The sequence below is a fragment of the Mauremys mutica genome, chromosome 16 (assembly GCF_020497125.1).
Source record: "Mauremys mutica isolate MM-2020 ecotype Southern chromosome 16, ASM2049712v1, whole genome shotgun sequence".
Lineage (NCBI taxonomy): Eukaryota > Metazoa > Chordata > Testudines > Geoemydidae > Mauremys > Mauremys mutica.
The window spans coordinates 9,950,200-9,968,679 of NC_059087.1; the positions used below are offsets into that span (position 1 = coordinate 9,950,200).

An 18,480-nucleotide genomic window follows, 5' to 3' on the forward strand; every position below is an offset into this window, starting at 1 on the left:
AAAGAAAGATTCGTGAGCTATTCTGAGCACCAAAAAAAATCAAATTTTGACAGAGAGAAACTACAGTACTAAGTTTAATCAGTGAACAAAAATCTTCTATTTTTAATTTTCCTTAAATTCTAAGCATCCATGTGTGATCTTTTTACTAGGGAAAGTTTGACAGAGAAAGATGAACAGTTTTGCTTTTTTTGGAAGTACCTACGCAACACCAACAATGACCTTCACAGTTTTTTATTTATAAAGTTGGAAAAATAACACCTTTTAATAAGACTTTTTTGGTCTCATGCTAGGTCTGACATGTATTCAGGCTGCAAAAATCTTTTCAAGTTTGATTTCTGAAGGGAACATCTTCTGTAGAAAAGGAACCAGTAGGCATCTTTGTCTTTGCACAAGGAAACCTATGGCTTACTTTGATATATGGCTTTCAGAGATGTGTTTCTACGCGATAGCAGGAACCCCAGGTTCAAATACTTTGGGCACCTTCAGATTTGATAATGCATTCTGCTACTGTACTTCTGGGCTTTAAGAAACAGTTTCATCTACTGCAGCATTACAACGGGTTGAAGGTAAAGGACATAGATTGAGTATTTCAGATCCTTTGGAGAAAGGTTGGAGAGACTGCAGGCTTTGATTTTTGTTCTATAGACCTGTGGTATTGACAGTCACTTCAGCATTTTGTACAGAGAAGCTACACCATAGAGTGTTTTGTGGGAGCAGATAGGAATAAGAGGCCATATACTTGAAGTCTTCAAGATGCTTAAGAGAACTATGGGAACAGATGCTGATAAATTCCTCGAATAATGATAAACAACATGTAGTGTCTCTGGTACCTGTACTAAAAAATGAAATAGGAAAGTAAATTAAATCTTTCTTCTTCTTTTCTTGTGTTTTCTTTTATTTAAAAAAAAAAAAAGAGATGCAGCCTGGTGAACTTGTTCAACAAATGTATTCATGGTGACAAGAAGAAAATGTCAGGATAAGTTCTGAGCAAGAAAAATATGATGACTAGTTTGCACGAACAAGCTTTAAGATCAGGAGCTGGGCTCAGGTGGATCCTTTTGACCCATGCATTCTCTACAATACCAATAGTTAATTAGTTAATGTCTGTACAGTGCCTTGAACATGTAAAATCCTGGGCAAATGCTGGGAATGACGATTTATTTGTAGAGAATGAACAGTGTTTCATACATTTTTCAGTCAGGTGAAAGACAAGAGGCCTGATTCTCCTCTTACTCTGGTAAATATCAGGAATCAATGACAGCTAGTGTGGGCGAGAGCAGAGTCAAGCCTGTGCTGCCAATGTGAAGAGTTTGCAGCATAGGTAATAGCGCGCAGAACAATCCCGATACATTTATTCATAATCTAATTAAAGTAATTTGTATGTTTAAGGACCAGCAATGTTTCCTGGTGGATTGCAAATTAGAAAATCTGGAGTAGGTATTTAGCATCTTTTTTGATGAAGCTCACTGCTAAAGGACTCTTACATCCACGGTTGTTAGACTCATTTGGAGATTATAGAAATATACTGAAGTCCAATGTAAACTTTTAACTGAACAAAAGTACAGCTTCTCTGCTATACTAATAAAATGTAGCACTTTTTCTCCGTAGATCTTGAGGTGGGTAAACTGTACCGTCCCCATTTTGAACGGAGACCTGGACAGGTCAAGTGGTTAACAGCCTGTGCAGTGAGTCTGTCAGGAGAAAGGGCACACAGCTAGCCTGCTTACCTGCTAGTTTAGCCCCCAGGCAGTCTGACAAGTGCAGCGGCCCCCCCGTTGAGCCACCTGATTGGCCCAAGTGCCCAGTTGGCTAACAGGACTAGCAGACATACTCTTAAGACCAGCGGCAGCAGAAGGTGCTGGTTGCTCAAAGCATTTGCCTCTGGCTGCGCTAGCTTCTGCTCTTGTCTTTTTTTCCAGCATTGTTCCAACCCTGCTCCTGCCTTCCCTGACTCCACGAAATCTGGTTCTGACCCTTGGCTCTGATTCCTGGTTCTCACTTCATCTTGACTCTTGACTTTGGCATTTGGCTTCTAACCCCGGCTCTGATTCTTGGTTTTTTGACTCTGTTTTGATCCTTGGCTCTGGCATCTGACTCTGGTTTTGATCCTCACCTCTGTTTCCCTGCTTTGGATGCCTGCTCCAACAATTATAGTGGACGCTGATCTGACCACTAAGCCAGACTGCCCATATCCTGATCTCTAACAGTGTCAATGGAATATGACCCAAGTTTCCTGACTCCCAGTCCAGAACCCAGCGACCTGCCTCCATTTAAAAATGCAAAGTTCCATTATAGATAATTTCCCTTGGTAAACCCTGGTGTTTTAAAAAATGTGAATTTTGCATTTCTGTCACAAAAAGCTCTGTTGAAAGTAGTTCTGAATTTTCACCCTGGATCAATGTAGTAAAGACTTGCAAAAATATCAGCTTTCAGATAAGAATAGTCAGAAATAAAAATTAGTAGCTCTACCTTCAAGCTGTTCAGGATGTTTCTTTTATCTTTGTTGGTTTCTTCAATTCATTTACCTGTCTGATTTAGATATAGAGCTGGCCAAAAACAGCATTTCCATCCTGCAGGGAATTTCAGGATTTCATTTTGTCCTGAATCAGGACAAAAAAAATCAAAATCTTGGAATTTCTCATAAGTGAAACACTTTGTTTTGATAGTCAAAAAGTTTCATTTGACATCATCCTTTCAACTTTTATATTGTAAATTATAAAAGTCAAAATGAAACAGTTTGATAAATTCCCATTAACTTTCAATGAAACTGATATGTTCCTACAAAACATTTTGCTTTTGTGGAATCAGTATTTTCTGATGGCAAATTATCTGTCAGAAAATTTTCAAACAGGTCTACTTAGAGGCTTTGCCAGGTAGTGTTGTGTTGGTATGCTTGAAGTAGTTAAAATGGTCTCTCTGTTGATATTGTCTATGCAGCCTTGTATCTAGAAAATGTTTCTGAGGCACACTAAGATTTGTGAGGGAGTGGTTTCTCCTTGCCTCACTTCTTACTCTCTCATGTCCATTGGACATATGTTTCATAGAAGCAAAATGTAGCTTTAATATTGAGTGAGTCAGGTCAATTGAAGTCAATGAAACGATGACAATTTATACCAGTTGAGGATCTGACCCTGAATGTTTAGAAGTTCTGATGAAAAATGTGTGTGTGTGTGTGTGTGTAAATTCCACAGTACTTTGAAATTGTCCATGTATTTTGCGAAATTGTCCATGTATTTTGAGCAGCTCTACAGCTGATTGGAAAAATTTTGGGAAAAAAAAGGAAGCAGGGAAATTTTGAGAAAATATTCATAGGTTTTTCTCCCTGTTTTTCATCCGGCCCTATTTTGATCTTAGTTCTGCTGAAGCCTTAAATGGAGTCTCTATAGAATCGCAAGCAATCATACTAAAGGGTAGGTTGTATTAATTTGTCTTCTCTAAGAGTTAATTTATCACATGGACAGTACTTTCAGAATCCCAATTAAAATGCTGTTTACTCTTTTCATTATTCAAAATCCAATATGTTCGTGAACTTAATACTTAGCACATTTTGAAACATTTGGTGGGCTGAAAAAAAGATTGATAGCTTTACCTCTCTGAGTAGAAGAATGATAATTGTATCACATGGGTTCTTTAGCATTCTATTCTCTCTCATACAGTCTGCAAACAGTTTTGTTAGTTCATGATCCATTGACCTCTTTTCATCTATTAGCCACTATGTTTATTGAGCAATTTTGTTTCCTGTCCTGTATTGTGCTGTTTGGTTTACCTCTTTTGTCTTTCCTTTCCTTCCTAATGTTTTGGCATAGAGATATTCCAGTACAACACAATAATAGCTGCTTTCATACAACCTGCATCACCTAATGTTTGTCAGGACAGCTACAAGAGGTTATATAAAAATGGCAGATGTGGAGTGAAATGAAGAAGTATACAGGAGGGAGGAAAGACCTGTTTTCAGATGCAGTTTGAAAGGTGATTGAGAGCTGAGGAGATGAGATACAGGTCCATGAGTTCCAGCGAGAATGCACTTGCATCAGCACTGATGAGAATACCGGGACAGAGATAGAGCCAGAGGAATGCAGAGAGACACAAATAGGCAGGAGTTAATCCATGAAACTGGAGCCTGAAATGAATGGGAAGTCAGTGGAGTTGTTTCTAGGATGGAGGGGACTTGATGGTGGAACTTCAGGTAAAACTCCTGTTCTCTTTGCAACATGCTGTCTCTGTCTATAGTTACTGATCTCCCTTCATCGTCCCTAAGGGCAAACATCTGCTTTGGTCCCATTGTCAATTGTCAGTTACTTTGCTGATAACACCTGTTTCTACTAGGAATATCTCAAGATCTTGTTGAGGGTTTCTTCCTGTGGGCCTTACTCAAACCCCATTCCCAGGGGTTTTGTTCAATGCATTGCAATCGCTTTCTTTTTTTCCACTTTGCCATCTGCCTACTATCTATCTTTCTCCTTTTGGGTTTGTAGGCTTGTTGTTTTACTTACATGATTAACCCCCCCCATGCTATTTGTGCTTCTACATCAGACTCTTTCTTGGATTCACTTTGCCCCAAAGGCTTCATATCATGTTTTACATGTATTTCAAATAGAGTTAACTTTAACGTGTTCACAATTGAATATTAATTTCAATAGAAGCATGTGCAGGTGCTATTGTATTGCTATTTTTAGGAGGCTTTGGTAGAGAACCAGTTTCAGTGTAAGTCTGTGATGAGCTCATTACAATATAAAAATGAAATAATCACTAAGATGATGAGGATTTAGGGCCTGATCCTGAGACTTGCTGAGCATCCCAAGGACTGAGCGCACTCAGTACCTTGCAGGAAGTGCTCAGCAGTTCATAGGCTTGGGTCCTTCATTTTTTTTTGTCTAGGTAAGTAATATCTCCTTTTTCCAATGCAACAGTTAGGTAGGGTTGATTTCTGTCAGTTTCTTGGCTTAGGTAAGTACCTAGTCTGCTAGCCACTGCAAGTGTAATCCCATTTTGTAAAGTTCTTTTTGCTCCTGCAGTGGCACATTCTATGGAAGCTTATTATTATATCTGTTGTTATTATGTAACCGAGGATGAATTCAATTCAGACCGTGTTGTACTTTTCCATAATAGCAGGGGGAAAATAAATTACCGTCTCAGAGCTATTTTAGAAATCTTCCTTTCTAATCAGTTTAAGCAAGTTCCATCTGCTCTAAGCATATTCCTGGTATAGGTTTCTAAATATCTTTTCATCCTGTTTCTATTTTAAATGTATTTTTGCTGAGGTTGTACATCACAATTATAGCTGCTTGAAAGCTACTGCCTGTGTATAGCAAGCAGACATTTACCTTTCAGGTTTCCCATTTAATTGCATGGGAAACAGTGGAAGTACTGTATCACGTCCTTTCAGTGGTCAGCAGTTAAATTCCTTAAGTTCTCTACCCCAGCATGAATGATTTCTTGCAGCTTCTCTCCTTTTGTTCTTATAATAGCTGAGAGAAAAGGTTCTGAGCTGTTGAATTCATAGGGCCACATGCTTTTAGGATGAGACTGCATTTAAAACAAGGAGTCCGGTGGCACCTTAAAGACTAACAGATTTATTTGGGCATAAACTTTTGTGGGTAAAAAACCCACTTCTTCAGATGCATGGAGTGCAAATTACAGATGCAGGCATAAATATACTGACACATGAAGAGAAGGGAGTTACCTCACAAGTGGAGAACCAGTGCTGACAGGGCCAATTCGATCAGGGTGGATGTGGTCCACTCCCAATAACTGATGAGGAGGTGTCAATACCAGGAGAGGGAAAGTTGCTTTTGTAGTGAGCCAGCCACTCCCAGTCCCTATTCAAGCCCAAATTAATGGTGTTAAATTTGCATATGAATTTTTGTTCTGCAGTTTCTATTTGAAGTCTGGTTTTGAAGTTTTTTGTTCAGGTATGGCTACTTTTAAATCTGTTATAGAATGTCCAGGAAGATCGAAGTGTTCTCCTACTGGCTCTTGTATGTTGCCATTCCTGATGTCTGATTTGTGTCCATTTATTCTTTTACGTAGAGACTGTCCAGAACAGAACACCACTGGCCATCATATACAGCCTCCAGCTAAAACCTCTCTAGCACATCATCAACAATCTACAAGCTATCCTGGAAAACGATCCCTCACTCTCACAGACCTTGGGAGGCAGGCCAGACCTTGCTTACAGACAGTCCCCCAACCTGAAGCAAATACTCACCAGCAACTACACACCACACCACAGATGCACTCAGGGGCGGCTCTACCTTTTTGGCCGCCCCAAGCAGTCATGCGCGGGAGGCGCCCCGGAGCTGTGGGAGCAGCGGACCTCCCGCGGGCATGACTGCGGAGGGTCCGCTGGTCGCGCGGCTCGGCTGGACCTCCCGCAGCTGCGGACGGTTCGCAGGTCCGGCGGCTCCGCTTGAGCTGCCGCAGTCATGCCTGCGGGAGGTCCAGCCGAGCCGCGGGACCAGCGAACCGTCCGCAGTCATGCCTGCGGGAGGTCCACTGGAGCTGTGGGACGAGCGCCCCCTCCGCAGTCATGCCTGCGGCAGGTCCGCCGGCCCAGGCGGCCGCCCCCCCGGGAAAGGGCCGCCCCACGCGCGTGCTTGCCGCGCTGGGGTCTGGAGCCGGCCCTGGATGCACTAACCCAGGAACCAATCCCTGTAACAAATCTCGTTGCCTACTCTGTCCCCATATCTACTCTAGCAACACCATCATTGGACCCAACTACATCAGCCACCCCATTGGGGCTCATTCACCTGCACATCTACTAATGTGATATATGGCATCATGTGCCAGCAATGCCCCTCTGCCATGTACATTGGCTAAACCGGACAGTCTCTCCATAAAAGAATAAATGGACACTACTAGTCCACTGTGTAACTATCACACTTCTTCCACTCTGCCCTCTGCTATTATTTCAATTGCTCTGTTCTAATTCTTCTGGAAAAAACTAAAAGGGAGCTTCAACCAGAAGTGCACAGCACCAACACTCCTAAGTTCTGGAAAAGTCTGGATCCACTTCAGAACTCTAGGTCTCAGGTCCATCAGTGGGAGGTGTCAGCAAGGTCAGCTGCATTTAATTTACTTGAATGGAGTATATGTGGTTTGATTGTTACACTTCCTCAAGGTAAAGTTTGCAGTACCTGTCCTGTGGCTATGTGGTGTTCAGTCTCCAATTCTAGCTCTGGTGCCTTTCCTGAGAACTAAATTCAGTGGAGAAAAGGATATACACGGTGGATGCTAAACATACCACATCCTGGATTGCATGTCGTTGGGGGTACATGGTAACCTACTTTTTAGAGAGCCCCCTCTATTGGATGACAGTACCTATCAGTCTTAGGTACTTCTCGGCCCCCGTTACAGAGTATTTAAGTAACTCATAGTGTCTGTATTAGAGCAGATTGAAAAAATTTCAGCATAATAATTTTCCCTCCCAGGGTGCTGTTTTGTCAATACTGAAATGTTTGTGGGATCATGTTGATTTTGGTGAAAATTTGGATGGATTTTAAAAAAAAGAAGTATTCTGACCACAATGAAATATTTTTGTTTAGATTTTCTCATTTCATTCTAACTTTATCTTCTCATTTTGATTTTTAATGTTTTAACCTTTAAAATACTTTAATTGAAATATTATATTTAATATCATCTACCATGTTTTGACGTGAAAAATGAAATGCTTTGATAACGTCATTTCAGGGTTTCCAAAGCAAAATATTTTGGAATTTTCATGCCACAGTAAATTTCAAAATGTTGGCTTCTGTCCCGATTTGTGATTAAAGGAAATTCCCAAAAGGCTAGAATTTCCCCTTGGACAGAATTTCTATTTTCTGGCGAACTTTGTTATTTATCCTCACAATACTCCTGTGGTGTCAGGAACTGATACTATCCCTGTTTTACAGATGAGGGATTGAGGCCCAGAGAGACTAATGACTTGGCCAAGGTCACACAGGGGTCTCTACCATAGCAAGGAATGCAGCCTAGGATTTCCTGAGTCTGCTACTAGCAGCTTAACCACTGGACTGTTCAAGTCAGTAATGTTCGCTTTGGAAGGAATTGCCAATTCTTTTTCATATTCAGCTCCACCAAGTCTCACAATGGGTTTTCCATGTCCATGGAGCTATGAGACGGTCTGAGGGATGAGAGGATCAAAATGTTCATCTGCAGACTTGTTTAATTTGACTATCTGGCTTTTCCAAGTGAGAAGCTGGATTCAGTTTCCTCCCTCTCCCACCCTTCCTGGCTCTCACGACATCCAAAAAGGCCAAATGACATCTTGCAGCATTCTGAAACATTTTGGAGAGAGTAAGAGGGAGAAAGAAAGCATGAGACGTTCCCCTGATGCTAACCCAATAAGACAGCAGAAACACAGCAAATAAAATCTGCAGGCGCCGTCAACAAGGCAGCCCTGCCAAAACCCAGAAGGCCTCCTGTTAAGGGACAGTACCCTAAGGGGGAGAAGCAAATGGTGAGCCAACGGGACAGAGTCATCCGGGAGTTTCATCTGCCATCCAGATGGTCAAAAAATAGCTCATAGCTGTACTCAGACACAGAGTAGTAGGTGGCATTGCCTCCTGGCTTACAGGACTCTAGGCACCAGCAGTTGGTTCAGGCAGAAGAGAGTGTCAGCGTTGTTGGGCGCAATCTATTTGGGAGAGCTAGAAAAGCGAGAACAGGATGCGGGGGTAGCACTATATGCCAACAGTATTTACGGGAGATGGATCTGAACTATATGCACCCAGACTTGGGTCAAGTTTGGATCTGGAAACCCCTAGTATGTGGTTCTCTCTCTCTCTTCACCAAAGAATCTGCTTCCCCCTCAGGAGATTCTTCCCTTTCCCTCTTATTCCTCTGCATAGTCAGTTCTTCCCACATCTCGCAGACTCCACCCCTTTCTGTCATAGAGTCATAGACTTTAAGGTCAGAAAGGACCAGTATGATCATCTAGTCTGACCTCCTGCACAATGCAGGCTGCAGAATCTCACCCACCCACTCCTGCAACAAACCCCTAACCTATGTCTGAGCCACTGAAGTCCTCCCCTGCTGGCATCTTATCTCCTCCCTCCCTCCTGCACATCTTTCCCCCTCAGCATTCTCCCCCAGGGTCTTTTACTCCAACTCCCTTCTCCATGACTAACCCTGATATACCAAAGGTCTCTCCTCCCCCCTGGTTCTGTCTGCCTCTTGGTGTCACTCATCCCCTGCTTCCATGACTCCCTCTGTATGCTGCCCTCTTTCTGTTTCCCAGCATCTCTTGCTCCCTTTCCCTCCATGGCTCCTCTTGGTGTCTCGGCCTCACTCCCCTCCTTGGTGCTCTCTGTCCTCCTCAGCCATCAAAGAGCCTTCCACGCTGATGACTGCTCTTCCAACAGAGGGTTAACTTGGGGCTGCGGGAGAGATGGAGGGGCATTTGAGGCTGCTGCATCCACACCAGCATCCTCTGATCCCCTCAGCATGCAGCAGTGGGATACCTGGTGGGGGAAGATGCAGAGAAGTAGGCAGGGTGCATGGAGCGGGGTGGGGTGGGGGAGACACCTGCAACACAAAACCCCACATGGGTAAAGACGAATCTGCAGCCCAGCACTCTGGGGAGGCTGTGAGTGTGGAGGAGCTGTCTCCTGCATCACTGGGATATAGGATTCACCAGTCAAAACAGATTCAGCTTTGAGTGCCAGAAGGTGAACACTAAGGAGTTAAGAAATCTAGTGAAATGGTTATATAAGAGGAAGCATTAAAATCAGATGCGTGGAGGAAGTCTGGTGAATCCGAAAAAGATACAGGACCAAATCCTGCTGTCCTTCCTCCTTTGCGTGACCTCTTTCCCCCCAGTCTCAGTAATCAGACAAGGACCTGATTCTCTTCTCATTTCCATAGGTGTAAATCAGGAAGTCAGTGGAGTCACAGTGCTATAGTGAGAGGAGGGTTTGGTTCAGTATAATTCATGCAAAGTAAACTAAAATTCCTCTGAAAAAGGGGGACAAGAAAGGGGCATTTTGGCTTGGTGAGAGGCTGCTCAGAGATCTGGAGAAGCATGAGGGAAACAAATCTGGACAGAAGCGTTTTCTGTTGGAATTATTTTGCCTTCAGAGGAGTTGTACTGGGCACGGATTTGGCCTGTCACGCTAGTGAAGGCTTGCAAGGGAAAAGATAAGGGTATCATAAAAGCAGAATGAGTTAAAACAATCTCAAGGGAAGCGGCCTCCACTGGATCTTGAAGACCCTTTGATCCAAAATCATGAACTCTGTTAGTGCTTAAAGGAGATTCATAAATAACTTTCAGTGTGGTGCTAGCACTCACAGGCCATTAGGCATCCAGGGGGTGGGGTTAAACCCATCAGAATTCACTGCTAAATAACATTTCAAGCCTCAGCAGTGCTGTTTCATCCCACCATAAGACTTAGAGGTCCCTTTTGGCATTACTTATCATTCATGAAGTCCGGTAGCAGTGCTTTCAGCCGAAGTATACTCCGAGCACGTCTGCAGTGCTCCCATGGAAATCCCTGGATAGTTTTGCAGAACTTGAACAGTACAAATGAAGTCCTTGCTGTTACAACGGAGTTTATTTCCCATTCTTTGGCAATCCCTTTGTAGCACGGAACAGCAGCACAAATTCCTTTTTTTTTTTGGATCAATCACACAAAAAGGCGCAAAAAAAAAAAGAGGCTATATCAACCGCTGGACTGACTATAGAGTCATTGTCCTCTGCATGTGCTGAAGAAAACAAAGATTTTTCCATTTTGCTTATTTTGGCAGCAAATGGAACGGGGCAATGCTTTTCGTGCTCATATAATCCACTAGGTTTGCTAGATGTAAATACAACTCTTGTCATTGTTTTCATTCCGCAATCCACTCGCTGTGACAAGGCAATAAAAGACGTGTCTCCCCCTCTCCCCTATGTGGTGCTCTTTGACCACTTGAGCATGTTCCTTGTGGTCGGTCTCCCTTGTACGTATAAGCAGCTTACTCCGAGAGCTTGACAAACATTAGGATCTATTTATACCACATTGCTATGGTTCTCACTGTTAAACTAAAGTATAAACACAGCAAATTAAATCAATGTATGCTTAGTCACATCTGTTTCATTTATGTCCAACTGGTGCCACTGAGGCAGAAAGTGCTCTTATTCTTGCCACATTGTTCAAGCTGAAAATTAACTGGCTTTGCACATAATGAAACTCATACTTGTGTCACAGAATCGGATCACTTCTATTGTTTTAAGGCAGAGCGACTTACAGGTCCCGTGTATCAGTCTATTATGGATGCAAGGGGGAACGTTTCCTATTTTATTTCACCTGTTTACCTTGCCGGGTTTATTTTCATGGTGTTTCTAACTAAAATCATCTCTGTTGTTCCCCAACAGAATTAAGGCAGCACCAGGTGTGAAGATAATGGCCATCAGAGTCAGTGATGCAGACCAATGGGGAATTCAAGAGGAAGTAGACAATGGAGGGATGCAGACCACTGCCTCTGTTGTTTGTGTGCGTAATGATCCAAATATAGAGAGCAGGTAAGACATCCAAGCTATTTGATGTGTCACCACAGATGTGATGTCTAGCCAGAAAAATAATAGTACCTTTTATAAACGATGCTGCTTTTGAAAGCACTGCTGTCCTTTCACCACCCTCCTAAGTTCAGAAGCCTTGCGAAACCTATAACGTGATTCTATGATTCTTATGAGAGCTTTAGGTTTTTTTTTTCTTCAGTGCTTCATAAGTGAATAACCTAATTATACTTGATACAGCAGAAATTACCTCTCTCCTATTGTCTGTCACCTTGGGGGGATGGTAGGAATAAATGCCTGCTGCAAGAAAGCCAACAGCAAGAAGTGGATTAAAATGGGAGAAATACTACAAATAATTTAATGGCATATAGGACAGTGCTCTCACTTTTATTTGAAAAGCTATAAAAGTAATAGCTACCAAGTATCATTCATTACCACCGCAGCATACCTATGGATGTCTGACTTCTCATGAATGCCATAAATATTTATGATGATGATGCTGTAACAAACTATATCCAAAGATATCAAAAGTAATGGAAATTTAAATTGTTAGTCAAAATTATGTCTTTTATAATACAAGCAATTGCTCTTGCAACTACACTATATTTAGAGTACACAAAGCATATGTTTTGCTCCAAATTGTATTGTAGCTAGTCACAAAACTGTGTTAGACTTTAAATTTGAGAATTCTTCTTCTGCATCTGTCCTTCTCTGAAGATCCTTTTAAGGAAGATAAGCAGCTGATAGTGTCTGTTCAGACCCAGTGAAATTATTATTGAATGTTTGGATTTCAGATTCAATTTCTCGCCAGTTTCACATTCCATTTCTCATGCTATATTTGAGGAACAAACACTGCAGGGACATATTTAAACAAAAACTTGTCAATGAGTTTTCTAGTGCAAAATTTCAATTGAATATTTCTACCCATACTGGGTTTCTTTAACTTCTCTCCTATTTTTAGCCTTCTCCACTCACTTCACCCCCTGCCCCCACAAAGTGGCAAACCCAAATTTTGGGATCTGATTTATCTGGGTCCCATCTTGGAGGTTGAAGGGAAATTCTAGCTTTTCTTTGTAATTTGCTGCTGCTCATTTTCATCATAACAATTATCATTGCTATTCTTAGAGCTCACCTATTTCTAACACAGGCGATGGGCACTGTTACAGTCATTGTTTCTGATTCAGTTCATTTCCAATAAGACTCCTTATGTTTTCTGTGGCTAAAGCCACATGCTAGCTTTCTTTTAAAGCTTTGTGAGGGCTGCCTGCCAGTGCAGGGTGTTTGACTGGGAGGAGAACCACCACTGTTATACTGGAGTTACAGTTGCCACATGGAGACTTGGGCTATGAAAACTCCAATGATTAAATCCAATCAAGGTTTCTCTGAATGAACCCAAATTGCCAATCAAGAGTCTTGCTCAATATTGACCTCAGATAAATGTTAGTTTAGATTTTCCATTACAATAACTGTGACCTATGTTCCATGTAGAGCAATAAAAACTCATCATATTAGAAGGGAAATGCTGAGGTTCAAGGAAATCTTAATATACCGCAATTCTTTGCTGAAGAAGAATCTATTTAATTGAACCGAAGTTACTAATTTTTGTTTTAGTAAAGCAAAAACTAGGGAGAACACTGGAAGTTTTTTGCCTTGTACATGTTTCACTAATCCATGAAATTATACCTGTCACAGTAACTTAGTTTTTATTAACACTGTTTTTTACTTTGTGTTGAACTGTTAAATTATACAAAAGCAACAAATCTCAAGTTAATTAATACTTTGACCCTTTCCTTTGTGAGATTAGTTTTAATATTTCTGGATTAATTAAAGTATGCAAATAGAAACTGCTGAAAGATCGGTTCCAGATTTGCAAATGTTGTAGTGCTTAGAGTAAATATTTAACTTTGATCTTTATTTAAAAATTTTTTTTTTGGCCTTGACACTCTTTCTTTTGAACAATGTAAAGTTTGTATAAGGATTCTGCTACTTTGTTTGTTGGTTCATTTAAATCAATAGGAGCCCAGATCCTGCTCCAATTTCAGTCAGTATGGCCATCGGGACTGATTCTGCATCCCTTGCTTCTGTTAGTAACTTCAAGTAGCTTCACTGAAGTCAACTGGAGTTTTGCCTCAGTAGGATGTCACAAGATCATGCTCCTTAATTGTATAGCAGAAGGACAGACTGTAAATGTTGATAAATAAATTTTCCCTTGAGGGACTCAGCCAGTTCCCACAGAAGTCAGTGAGCTCGATTTTATGCCACTGACTTCCCCAGTATAAAGCTGGAGTGACCCAGTGAATTGAGCCTACTGCTTTTAGTGGAAGCATGTCATCCTGGAGGAGGAACTTGTTCTGTTTGCTAATATTTGCGGTATTTACTTCTGCTTTACAATTAAAGGGAATGATCCGGCAATCCTCACTCCAGAGGACTTCAGTGGAACTGTTTGGATGAGTAAGAGCTACTCATATAAGAGAGAGTTGCAGGAGTGGGCATTCTGTCAAAATGTCCCTGACTACTTCTGGATGCCCTTACCTTACTGAGGCCAGTTTTCCACTACATAGGCATCAGCTGCTATTGCTTTCCCCAGTGCTTGGCTCTGATAAGAGTCATGAAGGACCTTGGAGTCAGACTTTGTCTACAAGAAGAACAGTGGCTTTAGACAGCAACACATTCATAATCCAGTTTCTATTCCTTTTAGCTGGCATTATCTTTCAGAGCCCTTTCAAATTTGCTTACTTTTCTAATCTTTCTCCTCCTCCTCTCTGCGGTATTATCCTTTATCATGAGTTTTTCATCTCCACTTTTCACATTTGTGCATGCAAATTGAGTGTTTGTTAAAATATTTTAAATTAAGACCTTTCCTCCTTTCATGCCAAGTGCATCATGCCTTTTTCTCTACAACACTTAAAAAAAAATCCTTATCACAATGGCTCAGGCGGTTTACATTATATTCTATTAAAAATCCATTTTGTCTAGAGTTGTCACCATTCATAGATTAAAGCTTTTCGGAGTGTGTTTTGTTAGGAATACATTCATAAATTCACCTCTTTGGAACTCCAACACATCCCATAAGCTTGTATTTCAAATCTCTTTCGATAACATGCTTTACCAAAGAGCATAAAAGGGAGCAATTATTGTATTTATTTATATATATTCACAGACGCACTGTGTATGTACACACCTATTCTATATAGGGTCTTATACCACCCTCACCACCGCAGTGTCTGAGCATCTTCCAGTGGAACATTAAGAAACATGACTAGCATCTGTCATTTGTTCTCTCTCTCAACCTCTCCGCAGGGGCAGAACTCTGTGGTAGTATTTTGTTTTGGTAGTGTTGTGGGGTTTTTTTAAATGCCCATGCCACTCTGTTAATATTAGTGAAGGCAGGGTCTCAGAAGTGTGCTGGGCACTTGGAGCAGAAGGTGATGATGTCTGTGATGATCCTTAGTTCCTGTGGAGTCTGGCCCCGGCCCCTGAGAAAACTGTTTCCTGCACAGATGAGCTTTGCCCTTATTGTGAATACAGGTGTGCACACCTACGCTATTCAGGAGTTATTTAATAAGCATGCCTTGTCACTTCCAAGCGGGAACTGTTTATATTTCAACCAGCTCCTGAGAGGTCAAAGCAAAGGAAACCAGAAAAGGAGAAACTAGGAAGGAAGATGTGAAAAGATTATATATTGGACAGATCTTTAAACACAGCAGCTACTTAACAAAACACTCTGGTGCTGAATGTAGTAAAAACGGATAGAACATTGTTCTAATTTTTTTTAATCATTAGGCAAATAAAAATCCTGCCGTCATTCATGAGGATGCAGTTTCTACTCCAAACACAAACGCCACTAGATTATACATATGCGCGGAGCCAGAGTCTCCCTTTTTGTGGGAAAAAATTATCATTGTGTGTGGGCCTGATCCTGTGAAGGGCTGAGTGCTGCTTGTGAGGTTTTGTGCACTCTTATCTCCTGTTGATCTCATTGGGAATTGAGAGTCCTCAGCATCCTATTTACAGTCCTTACCTTTTTTGCAGGATTGAGTCCTTTGTCATCTAGGAGCGTGCGGTTTAATACATAAAGCGGTAGCAAGACATTCCTTTTGAAAATAGGTCGAATGCCAGTAATTGGGAGACCGTCAGTCACACTAGTGCTTAATAATGTCGTGAGAGCTGATCCTGTGCCCACTAAAGTCAATGGACTTTTTCCTTTGAATTCAGTGGGAGCAGGATTGGGCCTTACAACTCCATTGATCCTTTCTTCGCAAAGAATCTGAAAGCACCACTGGAATGCAGCTACCTCTGGTTGGCATGTAACTGGTGCATAGCAGCCTGTGGTGCAGTAGGGTTGGAGAGCAAAAGGTGAAAGACATCTGGGCAAACACCTACTTTGGGGAAAGTGCTGTGGGAACTTGGGGCCTAATTCTGCAAGGTCCTGAGCACCATCCCTCCCACTTAAGTCAATGGGAAATGAGCATTCAGCATCTTGCAGGACTGGGTTATTTAAAGACACTGTAGAACAGGAAATGGATTTTTGAAGGTCTCATCTGAAACACTTTCCAGAACAGGACATTTTTTCATGATGCTCAATTTCTCTCCCCTAGAAGGTGGCGGGGTTCAGTTAATCCTCCTGGGATTTGAATCTATGGTTTGGTGGTGGCTAAGTGTCCCAAATGAGATGCTTAGACCAGCAAGTGGGTGTATATTTAGTATGGGCCAACTTCTTTACTCAGAAAAAACTCTGCCATTGAATTCTCTGGGACAATTGCCTGAGGGAGGAGTGTGCGATCTGACTCTGTCTGTGATGAACTAGCACTTTAATCAGGATGGTTATATTTATGCTAACTAGCAACATTAATTAAACTGATCCTTCCCTGCACTGCTGAGTATAGTATTATTGACACCAAACAAATTATTTTCACTTAGGGGATTATTTCCTCTCCAGCTCTGTAATACTGCTTCCGTCTATTAGGTTATCTACCACCGTATAAATCAAACTTACACTAAGGTAAGTCAAACTACAGAAAAGCAGGGGGATGGTGGGGAGGAGGCAGGAAGAAATCTATAGCGGTATCTTTTAATTTTCATCAAGAAATATTTATTCTGTCACTTGAAAGTGTTTTTTCATCTGATAGAGGCTAGCCCAACTGCACATAATTTGAAGAAACTGGTCTTTAAACTTGGATAAAAGTTAGAATTAGTAGTTATCTTTCCATATTTTGCATGGGAGAAAAAATATATTCTACCTCTTTTGAAAACATTTTCCATTTAACTCGAGCTGACTAAATAGCCACACACAGCAAATCAGTTGTGATAATATGTATCTTTAAACCAAAGAATACGTTAGAAGTGGCGTGAGTGAGTGTTCAAATAGATTCTTCTATTTTGAAGAGATTTTTCTGTACTTGGGAGTATCACTAGAACTAGTAACATCACTCAAAAGGAAGGAACATTTTAAGTGTGACTGCTTGTCTCTGTGTGTTATATATACATATGCACATTCATACAATGTGTGCATATTTATTGCATCTGAATTAAATGTATGTACATATTATTTGAGCTGGCACAAAATACTGAACAAAATCACTGTTTCTTCTTTTCTTTTTCCTGGCAGTTTCTGCTTCAAAAATCAGAGTCTTTTGCTAAACTCATCTTTGTGAACAGGACTGTGATGATCCCTATCCACTTTATTCTGGGAAACATTATTTTTCCCGCTAGATATTGCCAATCCCACTCAATATCAGAAGGTAAACAAATGCTCACCCTGTAGCTGGAATGGTAGGGAAAGGTTCTGCTTTGAGGCCAGTGCCAATACTGTTCTGTGTATTGGCTAGTATGCCGCACACTCTCGGTAACAGGATTATGACTGAAAAAAGTAACAGAGTCCTGTGGCACCTTATAGACCAGGGGTCTCAAACTCAAATGACCCCGAGGGCCGCATGAGGACTAGTGCATTGGCCCGAGGGCCGCATCACTGACACGCCCCCTTGCTGCCCCTGGCCCCACCCCCAATCCACCCCTTCCATGAGGCCCCGCCCCTGCCCTGTCTCTTCTCCACCTCCTCCCCTAAGCGCGCGCAGTTTTAATAAATATATACACTCAGTAATGCACCTCACTCAAAGGACAAAACACGCACTTAGATTTACTGCCTAAGGCTCTGGGAGGGAGTTTGGGTGGGGGAGGGGGTCTGGATGCAGGCTCTGTGCTCGATGCAGGCTCCAGGCTGCGGCAGGGGGTGGGGGTGCAGGCTTTGGGACGGAGTTTGGGGATAGGAGGGAGTGCAGGGGTGAGGGCTGTGGGGCTGAGGGCGAGGGGTACATGATGCAGGAGGGGGCTCAGGGCTAGGGAAGAGGGTTGGGCTGTGGGGTGAGGGCTGTGGATGAGGGGTTCATGATGCGAGGGGGCTCAGGGCTAGGGAAGAGGGTTGGGCTGTGGGGTGAGGGCTGTGGATGAGGGGTTCATGATGCGAGGGGCTCAGGGCTAGGGAAGAGGGTTGGGCTGTGGGGTGAGGGCTGTGGATGAGGGGTTCATGATGCGAGGGGGCTCAGGGCTAGGGAAGAGGGTTGGGCTGTGGGGTGAGGGCTGTGGATGAGGGGTTCATGATGTGGGGGCGCTCAGGGCTGGGGCAGAGGATTAGGGTGCGGGGGGATGAGGGGTTCATGATGTGGGGGCGCTCAGGGCTGGGGCAGAGGATTAGGGTGTGGGGGGATGAGGGCTCTGGCTGGGGCTGAGGATTAGGGTGCGGGGGGATGAGGGCTCTGGCTGGGGCTGAGGATTAGGGTGCGGGGGGATGAGGGGTTCATGATGTGGGGGCGCTCAGGGCTGGGGCAGAGGATTAGGGTGTGGGGGGGATGAGGGCTCTGGCTGGGGCTGAGGATTAGGGTGCAGGGGGATGAGGGGTTCATGATGTGGGGGGGCTCAGGGCTGGGGCTGAGGATTAGGGTGCGGGGGGAATGAGGGCTCTGGCTGGGGCTGAGGGTTTGGGGTTGGAGAGG

General features: G+C 42.7%; 1 protein-coding gene across 1 annotated transcript in view; it reads left to right on the top strand.

Annotated features, from left to right (window-relative positions):
- The window catches only part of TMEM132B (transmembrane protein 132B), a 343,025-nt gene that overhangs the window by 140,728 nt on the left and 183,817 nt on the right, over window positions 1-18,480 (top strand). Inside the window, exon 3 of the mRNA XM_044990538.1 lies at window positions 11,351-11,497. Within this exon, the coding sequence (XP_044846473.1) occupies window positions 11,351-11,497 (147 nt within the window). The remainder of the gene's footprint in view (window positions 1-11,350; window positions 11,498-18,480) is intronic.